Raw genomic sequence first — 21,411 nt, forward strand, 5'->3', positions numbered from 1 at the left:
ATGTACTTTGCAGCCCAATATATATATATATATATATATCCACTGAAATAAATGTATGATTTACATTGAAACAATTTTATATTCAGAATTTCACAAATAATTACAATTAACCAATAACTGAATGACACTGAATAAAATGTGACATTTAGAAAAATTAAATAACTAAAATGTACTCCAATAACCCGTTTTACTTGTCTTTTTTTCATTACAGTCTAAATATGCACAAACAAATTTGGTTGTGAAACAACTTTTACCCTGAAACTGCTAGCAAATTTTACAAATAATGATAAAGATATGGCAATTAACATTTAATTTTAAATCAGAAAAACATAATCCATCAATACATCAATTTACAGTGTACTCTTATACACATACAGCATTTTAATGTAAAAGCTTGATGACAAACATGCTACATAATCATCTTGGTGCATTTATGAGTCAATACTCTAAAAATTAATGGCCCCATGACATCAAATTCATTAATTCAATACTTAATAACTGTGCTTTAATTTGTCACACTGCAGAAATGCACTTCCTCATATTCAATTTCTAATCAAAAATCTTGATGCTTATGGACAAACATCCATATTATCTACTGGCTCTCCTGATATATCAATACTGTAAAACCCTAATAGACCAATATGTTATCTGAATGCAAAAAGCTTTTAGAATAATTTATTTTCAAAGTTCACTAAGAATCAGGTGCTGCACTTGTGCATTACGGTGTTTAATGATGATCATATATGAGATCTCGTGAATGGAACTCGGAGTTCAAATGTTCTCGAGCTCCAACGCGAATGCAGTACAAACAAGCGCGATTGCGATCGCCTTTGGCCACGAGTGCGCAAATATTTGCGCGTCGCGGCGTCGCGTGGTCTCAGTGTTTACTCAGAGAGAGGAGCTGAGGGCAGCTCAAAGCGAACCGCGTCACCTCCGTTATGTTTATTTATAAAGCGCGTTTGAGGGCACTTCCTCGGTCTATGTGGGGTCAGGCGGTACTCACTAAAGCGGATCCATAAATGAATGGTGGGCTCGACTTTCACACACGATTCCTGATTGGTCGCCTTGTCCGACCGAGATAAACACGGCCGCGAGTATATATACAGTAGCCTATATAGTGGCATTTAGGAGACACTTTTACGCACGACGTTTTACGCACGCCTTACGATGAGAGCGCATATCCAGAAAGGTCCCCAGATTCTGGAGCTGCTGAAGAAGAAGTATGTGGGGCTTCAGCACTGCAAGCCCACATCCTCCGTGTGTGTGCTGGACTCGAAGGATGCTGCAGGGAGCGCGCCCTGCGCACACAGTCTCGACTCCATCCCTGGACCAACCAACTGGCCGCTGTTCGGAAGCCTCGTCGAGCTGCTCCGGAAAGGAGGTCTAAAAAGACAACATGAGGCGCTGGTATGAACCTCATTATTAATTATGAAACAATTATTTTATTTGATATATTTTACAGATATTTTAAACTTATCTATTTTAATTGTTTTAAATTTACATTATAATTTCTATGTATTATCTATTATTTTAGTGATTTTTGTTTTACAATGTTTTACGTTTTATGCATAAATACAATTTTATGCATTTTATGGAAAAGTATAGTATACAGTATAAAGAGTATGCTTTGCTTTCCAATAATAATAATAATAATAATAATAATAATAATAATAATAATAATAATAATAATAATAATAATAAATGCATGACTTTATTTCTATTTCTATTTTTATTATTTATATGTACAATATAAATTAACAACTTATATTGTTTAGTGAAATTAATTGAAATATTTTTTCGTTCATTTATGGTTATTGGTTATTTTTTAATTTATACACTATAACATAACTTTGATGTTTAGTGAAGTTTACTGTTTTTTTAAATAATAAATGCATTACTTTTGCATTCTTTTCATAACTTAATTTATTAGCATTCTTATCATAAATTGTTTATTTAATTAATTATTTAAACTTATTTAACTTATTTATGCTTATTTGAATCCCACCTTGTCCTAATAATAGTTTAAATAATAATTAAAAAAATTAAAAAAAAATTATTTATTCAATAATTTCTGTACATTTCTTCAGATTTAAAGGTGTTTTCTCTGTCTTTTTGACCCCAGATTCACTACCATAAGAAGTTTGGGAAGATCTTCCAGATGAAGCTGGGCTCTTTTGAGTCGGTTCACATTGGTGCACCATGTTTATTGGAGGCTCTTTACAGAAAAGAGAGCAACTATCCTCAGAGACTGGAGATCAAACCATGGAAAGCCTACAGAGACATGCGGGACGAGGCTTATGGGCTGCTTATACTGTAAATATCATAATTCTTTACAAATGCATGTGTGGTTTAATTGCTTATGTCATAATATTCTAAAATGCAAACAAATGTATTTGCAGGGAAGGAAAGGACTGGCAGCGGGTGCGCAGCGCTTTCCAGCAGAAACTCATGAAACCGACCGAAGTCATGAAACTGGACGGCAAAATCAATGAAGTCAGTTCTGCTTGAGAAATATATCAAGTATAATTCACAATTAATGCAAAGACAGTTTGAGTGACTGCTGGTTGTCTTCATGGAAAGGTTTCGGCTGATTTGATAAAGAGGATCGGAAGAGCCCAAATCAACGGGAAGATCGACGATTTGTATTTTGAACTGAACAAGTGGTCCTTTGAAAGTGAGTTTCATGCCATGTCTGCCATACACTGACTTACTATAATGAAATGCATTACATTTCTTTCTCTTTTGGCCTTTTAGCGATTTGCTATGTGCTTTATGACAAACGTTTCGGACTCTTGCAAGACACCATCAACAACGAGGCCATGGATTTCATCACTTCAGTAAAGACGGTAAACTGACTATCTTTTTGACCCAATTAATAGTTCAAACAGTGAGTAACGCACTCTAAAGTGCACAAGCTTTATCTAAAGCTCTTCTGATGCAATGCAATGCAAAGATGCAAAGGATTTCATAGTTCAAAAACAAATGTTCATGGTGTTTTCTCACTTTCAGATGATGAGCACCTTTGGGCTGATGATGGTGACTCCCGTGGAGCTCCATAAGACCTTCAATACGAAAACGTGGCAAGATCACACAGCAGCCTGGGACCGTATTTTTAGCACAGGTACTAAAGAGCTCCTTAATCAGTTGACGTGTAACCCATAAAGCTTTCATTTCCACTTCAAGTGATGACATATGAACTTATGGCTTTCTGCTCCAACCCGCTATAGTAGATCCATGCACACAGCAAGAGAGAGAGAGAGAGAACCGTAGTAGTAAACGCAGTGACCTAAGTGCATGAGAATCCAGCCAAATATTTGTAGTAGCAGGAGCAGAGAGAGGGAGGGAGGAATGTTGGCGTGAAGCTGGATTACTCTCAGTTTGTTGTGCTGCTGTGGCTCCATTAACAGCGGCTCACTCGCAGCACCTGTCACACATTCACAAACACTTCACTTTCCCTGCAGCTAAACAACAGCAGCGCGTGCCGTACCTGACTAGTAGTAGTAGTAGTTTTAAGTTATTGAATAGAATATTTACATGCATGCACACAGTGAACTCAAAATATGCATATTACTCTCAGCATTGAATATTAAGAAGAAGAAAATAAATAAATAATAATAATATATATATATATATATATATATATATATATATATATATATATATATATATATATATATATATATATATATATATATATATATGTATAGAAACATATCACATTATTATTAGAGCAATGAAATTTGCTTGGAACATTGTTGCATAAATCTGTTGCACAATGATGCTTTAAAGTGCTTTGCACAAAAGTTAAAGGCTAAGTTAAGGTTAATATAATTTATAAGTTAGTTGTATTTCAAACCTTTATCAAAATATTATCTAGGCTTATATAGGAATTTATATGTACATAATTGATAATAATTAGAAATGTTTCTTGAGCAGCAAATCATATTGTTTTCTGAAGGATCATGTGACACTGAAGACTGGAGTATTGATGATGGAAATTCAGATTTGCATCAAAGGAATAAATTACATTTTAAAATATATTCAAATAGAAACTTTGCAATAAATTGCAATAATATTTCACAATATTTGCACTGTATTTTTTAATAACCCCGATGGCAATATATACTGTATATATAGTTAACAAATAACATTTTATTTACTTCTAATGATAAAATACAATGTAAGAACATACACACACTCGTACTGTCCAGTTTTAAAACTCCTTTTAAAATGTTGAATTAAAAACATCACCAACTAATCAAGCAATCATCATCTTAACAGCTAAACTCTACATTGACAAGAATCTGAAGAGCCACTCAAACGGCAAAACCGGAAACTTCCTCTGCGACATCTACCACCAGAGCCACCTGACCAAGAAGGAGCTGTACGCCGCCACAACCGAACTCCAGGTCGGAGGAGTGGAGACGGTACGCACTTTCATGATTTTCATGACGCGAGCGAGCTAAGAAAACAGTTGATCTAACTCGTCTTTGTTCTGCTCTTATCCAGGCTAAGACTGAACAACACTCAGCTTAGCTCAATCAAGCACATAAGTCAGAAGAATGAAGCAGAGCAGGGAGCACGGCCCAACTAACCAAGCAAATCCTTCTTGTTTTCCTCTTGCAGACCGCTAATAGCATGTTGTGGGTTATTTTCAACCTCTCACGTAACCCCTGCGCCCAAGCTAAACTTCTGAAGGAGATCCAGGACGTGGTGCCTGCAGGAGAAACACCGCAAGCTGAGCACATCAAGAACATGCCTTACCTCAAAGCCTGCCTGAAGGAGTCCATGAGGTGGGCAAAATATCCTTCGACATGGGCCTAATGGCTCCTAAAATAGGCTACACTGAAATGATTGTGTGTAGAAACAATTTCCGCTTTCACAATTACAGAGAAACAGCAAGTGCTAAATTTAATTTGGAACAGTGAACTATTATGTTCTACTGATTTCTTTCTTAAAGGATCTTTAGATTATTAAAATGTTCTCCACTCTAAGGAAAAAAAAATGGTTATTTGAGGAACTGTTTCCCCAAAAATGTTTCCTAGGCTCTTGAAGATAATGGTTCTTTATTGGCATTGATACTATTCATGTTTCAGGCGACAGTCATGTGTTACAGGAAGACACGGATAGGATAATGCTGAAGCATGTGCTGGGAATGTTGATGGTGGATTTGTGTGGGGTTATTCTCAGAAATTCTCAAAAGCCAGAGGTTGATTGTTGTCTTTTTTTCTCTCCGCAGAGTTTCACCGTCTGTGCCGTTCACCAGTCGTACCTTAGATAAAGACACCGTGTTGGGCGATTATACTCTGTCTAAAGGAGTGAGTATCTCATTATCAGACATTATCTCATTATTACTGAGCTAACTCTAATGAGAGGCCTTTAGGCAGCTAGACTCTAAGACAGCATCCTAACCGATACAAGACTGATTAAAAAAGCTATAAATTAGCAACAACAACAAAAAAAACTCCTCTCATGACAGCACAATAGATTCCAATAGAACTGAACATTTTGCAATGTTACTAATCTGATGCTATAATACAATACATAAGTAACAATAGTAAAATATTTCAATAGTATTTAGTTAGACACTGCTTTTTAAAATTATATGCTATATATATAGTCAACATAGTAAATTAATAAAACATACATAGTAAAATTACATTTAATCAGTAATATTAATTATTTTTAATTTATTTTTAATTAGAGTTCACACATTTTATGATAAATTAAACATTAATAAAATAAATAATTATATTATAAATACATACACTATGTGTAATTGTGTAATATATTATCTTAACAATTATTAAATATTAATAATAAAAAATTAATTCATATATTGTATTATATAAATATATATTTATAAATATAAATAACATTTGACATATACGTAAAATATAATTAATCAACTAAATGTAATACTTTGAAATAAATAAAAAAATATAATATGCAATTATACTTAAAACTAACATTATATTACAAAGTATAATATATTTATATATTTTATCTTAAAAGGCTTACTAAGTTACACAAAAGAGCCACAAAACAGTAACTAGACTGTGTCCCCGTCATTGCTTTATCATTTCATCTGTTAAAGTTTTATAGACCTTTTATGCATTGCACATGATTGAATTAATAATAAAAGTGAATCTGAGTGCATTACATTTATTTATCCCTGATGTTTCCAGACCGTCCTGATGATCAACAGTCAGGCTATCGCTTCAAACGAGGAGTATTTTGACAACGGGAAGCAGTTCAGACCAGAGCGCTGGCTTCAGGAGAAAAGCTCCATCAATCCGTTCGCACACGTGCCGTTTGGGATCGGAAAGAGGATGTGCATCGGCCGGCGACTCGCTGAGCTTCAGATCCAACTCAGTCTCTGCTGGGTACGATTACTGGACACTAAAAGCTGAAGCAATACTTCTTAGTCTTAATATGAGTAGATTAATGTAATTCGTTCGTGCTCTTCATCTCAGATGCTGCGTGAGTATGAGATTGTGGCCACAGATCATGAGCCGGTGGATGCGCTGCATTCAGGAACTCTGGTTCCAAGCCGAGAGCTTCCGGTGGCTTTTGTCCGCCGATGAGGTATGAAAATGACTTTAAACATCTCATTCAAGCAAGTTAGTAGACATCTGATGCTCCTGTGTGCATTTTGAGGCTCTTGTATTGTTTTGAAACCTGTTTTTTGGTCTTTGCAGATACTAACCTGAACGGAGGACTCCATATTAATGGATCCGACACACTACGAGGCCTTTATTCTGCTGCTAAACTATAGAATGTATCAGTCTCACACTTATACCTCAAACTATTAGTATATAGTTTTATGATACTAGTAAATAATCCCTCTATTTATTTACTTTATTAAAATGACTGCTTAAAATAAATATTTAAGGTTTTTCCATAATTGCTGCTACCTAGTATATTACTATGGTAAATATATTTTTTGAAAATATTTACTAAAATTATGTAGAGATGGTAAATTTTCTATGCAATATTATTTAGTACTGAAATCATTCCATGTACAGTTTGATATATATATATATAAAAAATGTTTTCCTTTTTTTATACAAAAGTTGCAGAAATGCTGTACATATATGTTATATAAAACAGAAATGTAGCATTCTATTAATAAACATGTATAATATGTTAAATGTTTGTTTGTAAATGATGAGAAAGCAATGAGAGATTATTATTTTTTTTTTTTTTAAAGAAAATCATTAATTCACTGGATATTGTTCAACACTTATGTTTTTAATAAAAGGTTGAAATGAAATGCTGTGGTCTGGAAATCACTGAGTGTGCCACAATGAAAATACTTTGCTTTTACTTACATATATATACATAAATGCCATGTCACCTGGACAGTGTAATCATTCCATACTATAGTGAACCATGGTTCCCTTTCGAAGGGAACTTCGGCAATACGTCATCGACGTTATGGGGAATGCCTCATGCGTGACAGGTGTCTGAAATCAAATATCAACTCAAAGCAATTATTCTGACTGGCGACAGCCGTGAATCATCAGCTTGAATGATGAGCGTGTGACCTGGATACATAAAAATGGCGCCTTGAAACCGTAACAATATCCTTTGTTTTGTCTGATTTAGGCCCCTTCCACATGGAGACGCGTTTCTGTGAATACGCACACATTTTTTTATCGGATAGGCGTTTCGTCCACACGGACCCGCCGTTTTCGTATAAGGTGAAACCGGTATTTTTTGAAACCGGGTCCCAGAGTGGATAAATTTGAAAACGCCGTCTTTGCGTTTTCGTCTGGATGGCTAATCCGTATATTTTCTGAAACGATGACGTCATCAGCCCACGTCTCCCCCCTAGTCAGACACCTCTACGTCACGTAACAGCAACAAAAACATGAACAAACATGGAACGATTGTCTTTTTATTAACTAACATTTACACAGATTAATAAATGTATTGTTCCATGTTTGTTTGTGTACCACGCGCAAGGTTTATGAGCATAGTCCAAGTCTTTTTCTCTGTTTTTAGTGTATCTCTGTGGCAGAATTACAGCGCCACATACTGGTCTGGCATGTATACTACATCATTTTGCTTTTTCGTGTGGATGCGGATATTTCTTGACACGAGGAAAAAAAAGATCGGATTGGGGTAAGCTCCGTCTCCTTGTGGACGGGGGCCTTAAACATCTGCTTACAGCGAAAATGAAACACACATCTAAGGCAAGTCCTAAAAATTTTGTGAAATGTGCTGACCCGTGCCCAAGATATTTGTCGCTGGGTGACACTTACGAGATGTGTGTGTAGGTTACTGTTTGGGTAAAGAGCACAACTCAACTTGGCTGATATCGGCGAGAAAGAAAAACCCCTTCTCCTTGATTCACCAGTTTCGCCTGCTAAACTTTTTGGCACCTCCGTTGAGGCAGTGGTTGGAAAGTTTAGGAAGGCGAAGGCGCGCTCAGCCTGCATTTAAGACCTGTATACCGCTGAGATCCGAGCCCCAGCCCAGGCAGGTGGGAGGACCTGGTTCGTCTTGGTCTGAGGACCGTAGACAGGACCAGAGGTCCCCTCACTGAGGGTCAATATGAGTATGTGGCCTCCTGAGTCTGGTCAGTCGGTCGTAGGCCTCTCAAACACTGGGTAGATCCGTGGATCGACCCGTCTCTGAGATCCGGGCCGAGTGGTTCACTGCCTGCTCCGCAGTTCCTCGGGTTGGATGCCTTCCTAAAGGCAAGTGTCCAGAGGCTCTGTCTTTGGACAGACAGGAAGTGGCCAGTCTGCAGTGTCTTATGTAGTGACACCAGGTCAGGCCTGCCTGGTGGCATTTCAGGTGTCACGTTCCCCTGAATAGTGACTGGCTGGGGTTCCCTCGGGTTCCCTAGCCACATTCCCTGGAAGGGACCCCTTCTAAGAAGTTGAAGTTGTGGTCCTAGGCCTTGAGCAGGCCCAGGTAGACCTTTCACTAAACTATGTTTATGGAGGTTTTCTGTGGTATCATATAGCTTGGGCTATGACCGTAGGGAGTGCTGTCACTGACAGCCCAGTGTGACCTGAGGGTGAGTGGTTCTAGCGTTTATTGAATTGCTGGTTCTGACAGTTGTCACTGCCATTGGGCATGTACTCCCTTTAGCATGGCGGCGTGTGTATTTCGTTCCCCATAACGTCGATGACGTATTGTCGGAGTTCCCTTCGAAAGGGAACGTCTCAGGCTACAAATGTAACCTTTGTTCCCTGAGAACATGGTAACGAGACAATACGTCTCCCAGCCATGCCTTGGGGTCTGCCTGCCAAACAGTCCCTTCAGACGAAAGGGTAACACTTTAGAATAAGGTTCCATTAGTTAATGTTAGTAAATGTATTAATCAACATGAACAAACAATGAATAATACATTTATTACTGTATTTATTCATCTTCGTTAATGTTAGTTAATGAAAATACAGTTATTCATTGTTAGTTCATGGTAATTCACAGTGCATTAACTAATGTTAACAAGCACAACTTTTGATTTAAATAATGCATTAGTAAATGTTGAAATTAACATGAACTAAGACTTATAAATGCTGTAGAAGGATTGTTCTTGCTTAGTTCATGTTAAGAAAAGTAGTTAACTAACATTAACTAATGGAACCTTATTCTGAAGTGTTACCGACGAAAGGATATTGTCATGGTTTCAAGGCACCCTTTTTCATGGCTGGCGCCGGTCAGCATGATTGCTGTGAGTTGATATTTGATTTCAGACACCTGTCACACCTGAGGCGTTCCCCATAGTGTCGATGACGTGTTGTCTCGCTCCCTGCTCTCAGGGAACAAAGGTTACATTTGTAACCTGAGACGTTTTTCACAGTTAAAATAATAATAAAAAGTCTTTGTATAAAAAAAAAATATGAGGAATATAAGGATTATTTCTCTGTAGAAGTAAAGGCTAAAGTTGATTTTTTTTTTTTTTAATTGGATGTTCTATACAGATATGCGTTGTGTGTGTGTGTGTGTGTGTGTGTGTGTGTGTGTATACACATATGCTACTCACCAAAGCCAAAGCTGCATTTATTTGATAAAAAACAGTAAAAAGCTGAAAGAAGTTTTTCCGATTTGAAGCATTTTTATAGTAAAATGTATTTGATTCCTGTGATGTGCAGCTGTATTTTCAGCATCATTCCTCAAGTCTTCAGTGTCACATGATCTTCAGAAATCATTTTAATATGCTGAGTTGCTGCTCAAGAAACATTTATTATTATTATTATCAGTGTTGGACACATTGAATTTCAACGAATAGAAAGTTTAAAAACAGCACTTGTTTGACATAAAAATCTTTTGTAATGTTATAAATGTATTAAAATATGTCATCTTTGATCAATTTAACATACATGCTTAACACCTTTTTCTCTCTTTCTCTCTCTTTCTTTCTTTCCTTCTTTCTTTCCTTCCTTCTTTTTTCTTTCTTTCTTTTTAACAATTGTAAGTTTTGAATGACAATGTATTTAAGTTTCCACAAATATGTGAAGCAGCACAACTGTTTTCAACACTGATAATAAGAAATGTTTCTAGAACTTTTTTTTAAAATTATTTTTATTTTTATTATGTCAGTGAAGCATCTTATTCTGAAAGGTCAAATATTATAAATACTAGTAATATTATTCAATTAAAATAATAAGATGAATGCATCTGTATATATTGTTGTTGACCTGTTCTCGGGGGTTCATGGGGTGGATGGGGTGTTTGGGTTAATTGGCCGCTCTGAGCCTGTCAGCTGACACTGGACTGACACAGATTCAACAATGTCATCATGTTCCACTATTTCACAAGCTATGAACCTGATGTTTTGACAGAAAGGCACACAAAAACACTGCCAAGTGATATAACAGCAACTACTGTAACTTTAACCCCAGTTTCTCAACGTCCCTTTGCTTTGGCCCGATGCCGGTGTCGTTCACCTCGAGTCGTGTGGGTTTAGAGCAAAAACAAACTCACTACGCCAATAAAGCAATGCAATAAAGTCAAATGCCTGATTGCCGCCCGTGTTTATAGTGGTACCACAATTAAAGTCAAGCAGCGACCGAATCATCCAAACCTAATGTTTATTTCTTATTTTTTTACATGATCTATACTATAACTGTAATGGAATGGCATTACTGTAATTAAATTGTCATGTTCTTGTCTTATTAGGTTTCCTACGAGTTATTGAAGGATGTTTTTATCCCATAGTAGAGCCGCTGACGCAAGACTGGATTCCTGCTTGATCAATGCCAAACTAAAACAACACGTTCTTCAGATCCTGAGACTGGCATCAATTCTGGGAGGTTGTATCACTTATATGATGAAAAAATATAGAATTCCAAAAGAAAAACCACAGCAGTAATCAACAACGTTTCATACATTTAATAATAATAATAACAATAATAATAATAATAACAATAATAATAATAATATGGATTCAAATATTCATTCAACCCCTGTACAGCAATATATAAATAAATAAATAAATATGGGCAAAAACTATTTTTCTTCTAAAATATTTTATAAATATGCATAAAATAATTTATAAATATATTTTGCCCTCAATATATTGAAATGCAAGGAAATATATTAAAATATGTAATTTTATAGAAAATTCTTCTTAATTAGTAAATAATAATCATTTAATTAATTAATTTTGTAAAAAGAATTTGACATGATTAAATCAATTTAAATCTAGTTTTGATCTAAATGTAGTTTTATATATATATATATATATATATATATATATATATATATATATATATATAGAAAACGTTCTTTTAAATTGTAATAATATTTCACAATATTACTGTTATTACTGTATTGCATCAAATAAATAAATAAATTATGCAGCCTTGGCGATTGAAAGAGATTTAATTCAAAAACATACTGACTCCAAACTTTGAATGATATCATAACTAACCTTTACACACACACGAGCTGAATGAAATTGGTTTAACCTGTAGAAACCTTAAACACACCAACCTATATCTATGTTTTATATGTTTTATCAGCGGTCTCCTTGTCATTCATGCTTTCTTACTCTACAGCAATTAAAGTGGAAGCTTTCGTAATCTTCAAAAGGTCATTCACTTCGAGACATCTTTACTCAGAGGCAGATAAACGTGAGTATAATCTCTGGATGGGCTGACCATATACTACACCTAGTAGTATGAGTGTTCAAAACCACTGGACATTATCTGGTTTATTCTAATATGTGGTTAATTCAGATAAATCTTTCTACGTTCAATGTCAAAAATCGCCCTGTGGCCTTGAATTCAGCACTAATCCCAGTAAAATTGAGCAATAGCTAGCTGTAATACTTTCAATAGATTTCAGACATGTAAAAGCATGATCATTTGGGAGACTGTAAAATATGATTACTGTGGTTTTAAAACTGATTTTCTGATGTGACATGAGCTAGACGCCCTTGTGATGCAACATAATGACACTCTATGAGCAACAAAATATTAAAGTGGAAAAGGAAAATTGCATATGTTGTTTCAAAACTGCTTTGATGTAGTTTCACTATTTCACAAAATGATGTGCAAAACATATTCAAGTACACAAGACCACTAAATGCATTACGGGGCATTATTGTGCATTAAATTAATTATTTGTCATCTTTCACAGGTACCAAACTATCGAACATGCAGTTTGGATAGATATCCCTCTGATCCACGTGAAAGGTCTTCTTTAGCTTGTGGAATAGGTATTTTAAGGTTGATGGCGCCCTCTAGTGTCTGTTTAGAAGTAGTTCAACAGTAAAATGATTATTACTGGAGCATTATAACTTTCACAAAAGCAGACTTTACCCTATTTCATTTATTTTTTATTATTACTATACATCACAAAGAAAGAAAAAAAAAACGAGTCAAGATCAGAATAGACTCCAGAACGATTTTATAACCAACTTGGATATTTCAAATATGCATTTTCCAAAGATTTTTATTGTAGGAGCTTCTGTCGTTTTACAATGGATAGCTTTATTTATGTGTTAATTTTGGTATTCGTGTATTTTTTTTAAAAAAACAAATGTGATTTATAAAGTACTGTAAATCACATTTATGTATCTGAGTGCATTTTTCATTTTTCAAGTTTTGAATAAAGATGTTTTCATGTTTTTGAACAAAGTCTAATGAAGTAAATACAGTAAGATGAAAATATTATTGAAATATTATTACTGTTTTCTATGTGATTATATGTTAAAATGTCATTTATTTCTGTGATACAAAGCAGAATTTTGAACATCTTTACTTCAGTCTTCAGTATCACATGATCCTAAAGAAAACATTCTGATATTATTAATGCTCAGTTATTAATAATTGCTCTTATTATAACTGTTGAAAACAGTAACTTGCTGTTTTCATTATTATTATTTTTAACATTTTAGTGGAAATTGTTTTTTAAATATTTTCAAATATTGACATATTAGAATGATTTCTTAAATATCATGTGACACTGAAGACATAAATACAGTCTTGGTGCACATAAGAAATAATTATAAAAAAAAACACTAAAAGTAGTTTTAACTATTCGAATTCAAATGCAAAAAAGTGAAAATAATCACTTTTAATTACATCTGTGCATTATAAAACAGTGCTATAAAATGACTATAAAAAGTGCAGTATAACCATGTAGCTGTGATTATGAAAGAATACCAGTACATCAATCAAAACTATAAAACTTTAAGTCTTTAGATGAGAAGCTAAGGATCGAATGTTCTTCTCCATGATCAGAAATATGGCTCTAGTCATCCAAATGATCCACTTGGGAGATTCAGAAAATAACTGAGTATGAAACTGAGTAAGAAAAATACTCATATATTTTTTTCATACTTAGGCTTATACTCAGTTATTTTCAAAACTGTGTGGCTTTATTGAACATAAATATGAAATAGTCATAAGATTTGATCATTTATTGCAATGCTTACAGTCTATATTTATGTATTAGGTCCTATAAAAGTTATGATTACTGTATGAATGCAGGGATATGTGTGCATGATCAAGGTCGAGTGTGTGGTGAGAGGGTGTGTGTGTGTGTAATGTTCTTATGCATATTCATTTGTTCATAGCAAATGTTTTAAAAACACACATTAAATTCTACTGAACCACTTTTATACCTCTGATGGTGAGTCCAGGCCTCAATGGCATTTTTTAAGAAAGATTTAAAATCATGATTTGGTAAGGGAATTTTTTTTTTTTTTTTTTTTTTTTTTTTTGCATATTTGCATATTACAGGCAAAGTGGCATTATTAGATCGCATGACAATTTAAATATATGAAGAAAAAAATCCAATAAATTACAGTATATTTAAATTGTCATGTGATCTAATGATGTCACTAATGATGTCACTTACATACAAATGATTGGGGGGGGGGGGGCTATTTTAAAACACCAAAGACACATTATATTACAGTTGGTGTTGCAGTATGTTGCAGTATATCACATGGCCAGCAAGTTATTTAGATTTAAATATTTGAAAAAATCACCAAGAAGACACAAAATCATATTTCCAAAATCCAAGTGATGTATGATGTGTTTCAGGTGTGTGTGAAGATTTTACAACTGGTTGTGACATCTTTGGGTCACATAAAAGATACAAAACTATAATTTCAAAAATGTATAATAGTTGCACAAAATATATTTATATTAATCTAAGTTGTATAGTATATGCTGCATACTGTATGTATAAACACATTGTTTAATAATTATTTAAAAGTTAAAAATCATCTTAATCTATAATTAATCTATTTGTCAAGGTTCTTATATAAAGAGCCTTGCAGTCTATGTTTCTGGTCGTGTGGTATTCTCTGAAGTATGTTGGAGTGCCATGCAAATACCATGGAAGAAACACAATGAATATGTACGGGAATGCCTTGGTACTTTGATTATGGTTATGATTTTCATATTCATGTACCATGATATTTACATGGTTCTCAAGGAAATTTATGTTTCTATCATGTAAAAACAATCAGGATTACTGGCATAAAATAAGGTAATAAACCATACTTTGGTAATTGTACCATACTTTTTGTTATGGTAGATTATCACTTGTAGAAATACTTGATAGGGTAAAGTCAAGCTTTGCAGCAGATAATGTGTACACACTTATATTCACATAATATATTCACATAAATCTGAAAAGCTTTAGAATTGAAAAGTTTCTTGTTTTGTGTTCTCATAATTGAAAACATTGTTATATTGTACTTTGTTATTGAACATCTCTCTCTCTCTCTCTCTCTCTGTATATATATATACAGTGCTGTGAAAAGGTTTTTGCACCCTTAAAATATTCAGATCATCAAATAAATTGTTATATTACACAAAGATAATGCAAGTTAATTGTAAAAGTAACTGCTCCCTTCTGTTAAATCATGAAAGAACTGTGATTAAACACATTATTTCAGAAAGCTGAGTTAAATTTCACTAGCCACATCCAGACCTGATTACTGCCAGACCTGTTGAATCAAGAAATCACTGAAATACAATCTGACTGACAAAGAGAAGCACGCTTAAAGAGCAACACATCATGCTGCGATCGAAAGAAATTCAAGAACAGATGAGAAAACAAAATAGTTGACATGCACCAGTCTGGAAAGAGTTATAAAACCATTTCTAAGGCGTTGGGACTCCAGTGAACCAGGAACAGAGCCATTATCCATAAATAGAGAAAACTTGAAACAGTGCTGAACCTTCCCAAGAATGTCGGATCTACCAAAATTACTACAAGAGCGCAACAACGGCTCATCCAGGAGGTCATGAAAGAAACCAGAACAACATTTAAAGAGCTGCAGGCCTCACTCGCCTCAATTAAGATCAGTGTTCATGATTCAGCAATAAGAAAAGACTGGGCAAAAACAGCATCCATGAGAGAGATTCACGCAAAAAGCCATTGCTGAACAAAAAGAACACAAAGGCTCATCACACATTTTCCAAACAATATTCTGATTATCCAAGACTTTTGGCCAAATTTTGTGGACTGATACGACAAAAGTTTACATTTTGATTTATTTATTTTTTCTAAAAAAAATTTAAATCAGGACAATGATCCCCCAAACACACCAGCATGTCCACCTCTGAATGGCTCAAGAACAAATGAAGGTTTTCGAGTGGCCCAAGTCAAAGTCCAGACTTAAATTTGATTGAGATGCTGTGGCATGACCTTAAACAGTCCTTTCATGCTTGAAAACCCTCCAGTGTGGCTGAATAAAAAAAAATTCTGCAAAGAAGAGTAGTGTCATTGTTGCTGCAAATGGAGGCACAACCAGTTATTAAATTTAGGGGGAAATTACTTTTACATAGGTCCAGGCAAGATCCCAGACAGCAAGCAGTTTCGGCCCAGAACCAAATGTGGGCCGAAACTTGTTTGCTGTCTGGGATGGGACAGCTTTTTTAAATCATCATTTCAAAACAACTTTACTCAGGTTATCTTTGTGTAATAATAAAATTAGTTTGAACTGAATCAACATGTGTGACACATATGCAAAAAAAAAAAAAAAAAAGTTCTACATTTTAGTTTTTTTATGTTAAAGTGAATACAAAATTGTATGCATAAAATAAATGTCAAAGATCGTTTACTGATATGTTGAAAAAAGTATAAATGGCTGTGTATACGGCACAATATGTATGAATAAGCACGCAGTGAGTGTGATCATTAAGCGGCTTGATCTATGTTTGTGATTTGATAGATCGGTCGCGGGCTTTAGGACCCGGATGTGCAGTGAGTCTCAGACACCGGTTGATGATCCGCTCGCGACTCATTCAATGTCTGTTATCAAAGAACAATAACCGAACGTCTCCGCCGGACACGTTACACGAGTTAATGCTGCTGTATTAACACCAGTCCTCGTACACCTCTAGCAGAGAGACCAGAGACCGGGCAGATCACCGAGGACCGGCGCACATCTGCATCACCGGCGGATTCCGCTCAGCCGTTCCCCGTCAGTCCGCTTCAGGCCACCGACGACAGCATGAGCCAGAGGTTCACGGTGACCGCCGGTGACATCCAGGGCGAAGTCAACCAGCTGTTCGAGGGCGATGAGGAGACGCCGAGCGCCTCTGACGCTGCGGAGACATCCGGGAAAGGTGAGAGATTTATGACGCTTTGACACCTGTGAAGAATAAACTCATCCAGCAGCTGCGAATATTAATATTCAACACACCACCCTCTGATAGTGTAACCATCAAACGAGACTAAATGACGAAAATTAGTCTGTCATATTGGTCTTATGGGTAATCTATTTTATGATGTAATCTATACTAAATATTTTTAATATGCATTAATTATATTTTTTAAAATACATATAACCTATAATCAGATTAGTCATGTTTAAAATCTGTAACCCTGTTGTTCAGTAATGCACTGAATTTAATGCTTTTATAATGTCTGGTGCATAATATAATAAGGCTCATAATCTTAATGTATTGTTATTATTTCATATCAATTCACGTACTTTCATATATACTAAATTAATATATTTTAATGCATTTAAAAAACATTTCACATAGGCTAGCAGTAATAAATCCATATATATATATATATATATATATATATATATATATATATATATATATATCTACAAGACTGCATTACTTATGACTTTAAATGGTCTCTTTTTGCATAATCATTTTAATATAATGCTTAGTGCTTATAAGTCTATGCAGATTATATTCATATTGTAATGTATTCATGTAATATTTCATGTATACTGTGAGTATACTGATTCCTATTTCATGCTTCATCAAGGAAATCCATTTACACTGTATATGTTTTTATTAGGTTTTATTTGGTTTCTATATGTATGTAATATTCATTTTCATAGGCTATTTTGACCATATATTATATAATGATATAATAAATATAATCATAAATATAAATATAGTAATCATAATCATAATTATATTATACATTATGATTATAATCAATAGAATCATAATATATAATATTTAGTATATGAAATGCACATTTATAATATATTCATTCAATATTTCATCTAGACTATATGGATTATTTTTTAATTTCATAAGGACTAAGAAAATCCATGTGGCATTGCTTAAACCATGCTTTATTGTTATATCATTAAATGTACTGAACATTTGGTTTTATTTGATCTGCTGCACACTTGAAGTTTTTTGCATGTCTAGTGCAAGCATATATTTTCATTGCCTAGATCAAGCTAGATCATATATTGCATTTTACTTTGAGATTTGATCCTTCTTTGTGTGAGGAAAGAGAATCTGCTTGTGTTCATTTGTTCATCAGTACTGCAGTGCCAAATCTGATAGAGAGGCCAGTTTGGTGTCATATTTCTCATAGTGATGGATGGATGAATATATGCAGAATTCACTTCAGTGGCTTGTTGAAATGGTTACAATGTCTTGCCATGTCTGTAAGCCTTAAGTGTGCATGGTTGTCTTCACATAATGACACTTCTGACGGTCAGTTGTATTTGATGAAGCCTTTGAATATTTAATGAGGTGAAATGCGTTTTAGCCACACTGCAGAGGAAGTCTGTTAAATAAAAGTCAGGCGGGATTATTCATCTATAATCATTAGTCTCTTAATTTTTACTGTGATGTGTGGTTTGCTCTTTTTTTTCCCTTTGAGATTCTGCTAAGTATTAAACAATTAAGTGATTTGATGGACAAAACAGTCTGACTTTATTATTATGAGAAGTAATTTGTCTAGTATGCAGACTGAAAGTGAAAGCACAATGGGATGCATCAGAAGATGTTTGATGTTAGTAATGTGGAACTGGATTTCGGATCAGTGAGATGGAATGGGATGGGAATATTTAACATGACATGACTGAAATAGATACTAAGTGAGTGACCCACTAAACACTAGTGTAGGTCTAGTGGTGGTGTGTTTTGACTTTTTACTAAGGGCTCTAAAGCACCAGTTTCTTAAATGAATTGCAATATACAATGCAACAATTTGAAATGCCTACATGTCCTACATTTTTCTGAATAGTAGCATGATAGGAAGCTTTGCTACAAAAACTAGTGAGCTCCCTACCAAGGGTGCATTGCCGGGAATCTTCACTATCCAATCTGATAATTTTTTTATTTTTTGCATGTTTTTATAGAATAATAAATTAAGTGATATAGAATGAAAAGAATACAAAAATTTTTTTAAGCTTCCTATTAAAACTATTCTTAGTAAGTTGTAAGTCATAGTGCATTTATAGTTCTAGCCTACACGTTTAATAACACCACTTCACCCAAATTCCTTCTTTGTTTATCATTTTGAAGAAACAATTTTGGAGTCGTTTATTGCAAAGTTTTGTATGGACTTTTTTTTTTTATTATTATCCCTGAATTTCTGCATTTCTGTTTTACTTTGAAAATATGCACTTTTCATATTATTCATAAATACTTGATTTTAAATAATTCCTAAACAAAAATATAAATATTCAAAGAAATAGAAATTTAACGAGGCAAAATATGCCCTTTTTCTTATTTATTACTGAGTTTACCAACTAAATATCAAATATATGTGTGCATTTTTGTTAAAATGAATTATATACTTTTAAAAATAATACCAAATTAGTAATAAATCAAAACAATTGTACGTTCAGAATTTTAAACTATGTAAATATAGCTTTTGATGCAAAGCCTGTTCCAAAAAAAAGTTATTTGATATAATTATAAAATTATATTCTTTTTCTCTGCATTGCTCGGTATGCATATCCACATTTCATTCAATATTTAAATTAATTGATAAAAATAGCTAAACATAATTAATTTGGGGAATTGCATTACCCAGTTTAATGTATTTGAGTGTGTTTATCAACTCTCACATACACATAACACACAGAGAGCTATCTCTATGACATTCACTTAAGAAAGTTCAGTCACTTACGAGAAACATTTTAATTAGGTTACTTGTTTAGAAGGTGCAAGGCAGCTCACTAGATTGTGGAATAGAGCTTGAGGCATCTGTTCTGATGAGTTCACTACCAAACATTGGGGTTTTTGCCATGTGAAGTCTCTCAAACCGAAGACAGTGTCCAGGAAGGTGTATGTAGAGTGTCCATCTTTGGTGTTCCCATCTATAGATATAGAGATGCGCACCTGTAGTCTCCTAGAGACTGTACAGCCTTGATGCTCTCGTCTCCGGTTCAAGTCACCATAACGTTTCCATGACAACTGCATCCTCTTTGTGCCATGATTGGTGTGTGCTTGAGGGACCGCTGAATGCAATGATATTAGTAAAACCACAATGACTGCTCTCACCATGCACGCACTGGCCAATAACGCTGCTATATCACCTCCTGTGTCTATAAAACAAGCACGAAATGTCTGAAACCCACTCTAAACTCTTTATTCAGACGTGCATGGGTGTATTTGTGTGTGAGTACATGCATAAACATAAAAAATAACACAAAAATAGCAAAAAAGAGAGTAGGCGACTAGTTTAGTAGTCAGTCCACGCACAAGAGCATCACAGGTACGTTCCTGCATCTCATGGGTGTTTGGTGAGAAAGGCCTCGATGAGGTTTTCGTGCTATTGCTGATGTTGTTTTTATCTATCTCAGATGCCACCCGTGTAGAGGTTCATCTGACCGTGAAGGTCTCCAGACAGTCTGAAATGTCTAGCCCGACTCTATACGCTGTATAAAGCTAATAGGATCATTAAGACGTCCTGGATTTGGTTTAAATTATTCAGTATCTGATTCAGCGTGGCTCTCTCTTGTAGTAGCCTCTTTTTAGTGGTAGATATTACAATAATAGTCAGGAGTATTTACAGTTAAACTGGAAGAGCAGAGGTCATTGGTGCTGTCAGTGGTGCGAAAGTCACTTGTTTCTTCTTCTATTTATATTCGTTTATAATTAAATTATTAATATAACTCTGATATCATTACGTGTATAAATATTGCTATCAAGCGCAATGGTTGGGGGTTCGATTCCCCAGGAACACATCATAGGTAAACATTTATAGCCTGAATGCACTGTAAGTCGCTTTGGATAAAAGCATCTGCTAAATGCATAAATTAAATTTTTTAATTAAATTTTTTAATTGTCATTTAAATTTATATATATAATATAGTTCAATTAATATAATTTTTTTTGTAAAAGAGTATTTTGAAACGGGACCATTTTTATATTAAGTATATATTTTATTACAATTCCTTGCAAAATGTTATATTCATATATATATATATATATATAGTTTTTCAAAGAAAATGCTTTTTTTATTTTAAAGAAAAATGTTGATATATATATATATATATATATATACATATATATATATATATATATATATATATATATATATATATATATATATATATATATATATATATATATATATATATATATATATATATATAATTGAATTCTTTATGCAGTATTACAATTTAGTCGCTTGTAAGACTGTGTGGTTGTTGTGGTGTAATGCTCATTTAATTAATTTCTAAAATATCAGTTTGAA

At 34.1% G+C, this 21,411-nt stretch overlaps 2 protein-coding genes and 1 long non-coding RNA gene across 3 annotated transcripts in view; all 3 read left to right on the top strand.

Moving 5' to 3' along the window:
- Positions 1–996: 996 nt before the first annotated feature.
- Positions 997–7,041, top strand: LOC127959124 (1,25-dihydroxyvitamin D(3) 24-hydroxylase, mitochondrial). The gene is made up of 12 exons (XM_052558120.1): positions 997–1,407; positions 2,123–2,313; positions 2,400–2,493; positions 2,581–2,674; positions 2,755–2,846; positions 3,010–3,121; positions 4,282–4,427; positions 4,627–4,793; positions 5,240–5,318; positions 6,189–6,386; positions 6,477–6,588; positions 6,702–7,041. The coding sequence occupies exons 1-11, from the start codon at positions 1,168–1,170 to the stop codon at positions 6,585–6,587; spliced, it is 1,524 nt and encodes a 507-aa protein (XP_052414080.1). The 5' UTR covers positions 997–1,167; the 3' UTR covers position 6,588; positions 6,702–7,041.
- Positions 7,042–10,832: 3,791 nt separating this feature from the next.
- LOC127960195 (uncharacterized) lies at positions 10,833–13,077 on the top strand. The gene is made up of 3 exons (XR_008154344.1): positions 10,833–11,276; positions 12,024–12,098; positions 12,607–13,077. It is a non-coding gene; the product is annotated as an uncharacterized LOC127960195 (long non-coding RNA).
- Positions 13,078–16,697: 3,620 nt separating this feature from the next.
- slc12a5a (solute carrier family 12 member 5a) overlaps positions 16,698–21,411 on the top strand; it is a 128,888-nt gene continuing 124,174 nt past the window's right edge. The window contains exon 1 of the mRNA XM_052559930.1: positions 16,698–17,060. Within this exon, the coding sequence (XP_052415890.1) occupies positions 16,946–17,060 (115 nt within the window). The 5' untranslated portion in view covers positions 16,698–16,945. The remainder of the gene's footprint in view (positions 17,061–21,411) is intronic.

Source organism: Carassius gibelio, chromosome B6 (genome assembly GCF_023724105.1).
Source record: "Carassius gibelio isolate Cgi1373 ecotype wild population from Czech Republic chromosome B6, carGib1.2-hapl.c, whole genome shotgun sequence".
NCBI lineage: Eukaryota > Metazoa > Chordata > Actinopteri > Cypriniformes > Cyprinidae > Carassius > Carassius gibelio.

Bases quoted from the DNA above. Each gene is read 5' to 3' on its own strand.
- LOC127959124 (XM_052558120.1), top strand. From the start codon at position 1,168: ATGAGAGCGCATATCCAGAAAGGTCCCCAGATTCTGGAGCTGCTGAAG. The intron at 1,408-2,122 runs GTATGAACCTCA...TTTTGACCCCAG, and splicing joins AAAGACAACATGAGGCGCTG to ATTCACTACCATAAGAAGTT. The intron at 4,794-5,239 runs GTGGGCAAAATA...TTCTCTCCGCAG, and splicing joins TGCCTGAAGGAGTCCATGAG to AGTTTCACCGTCTGTGCCGT.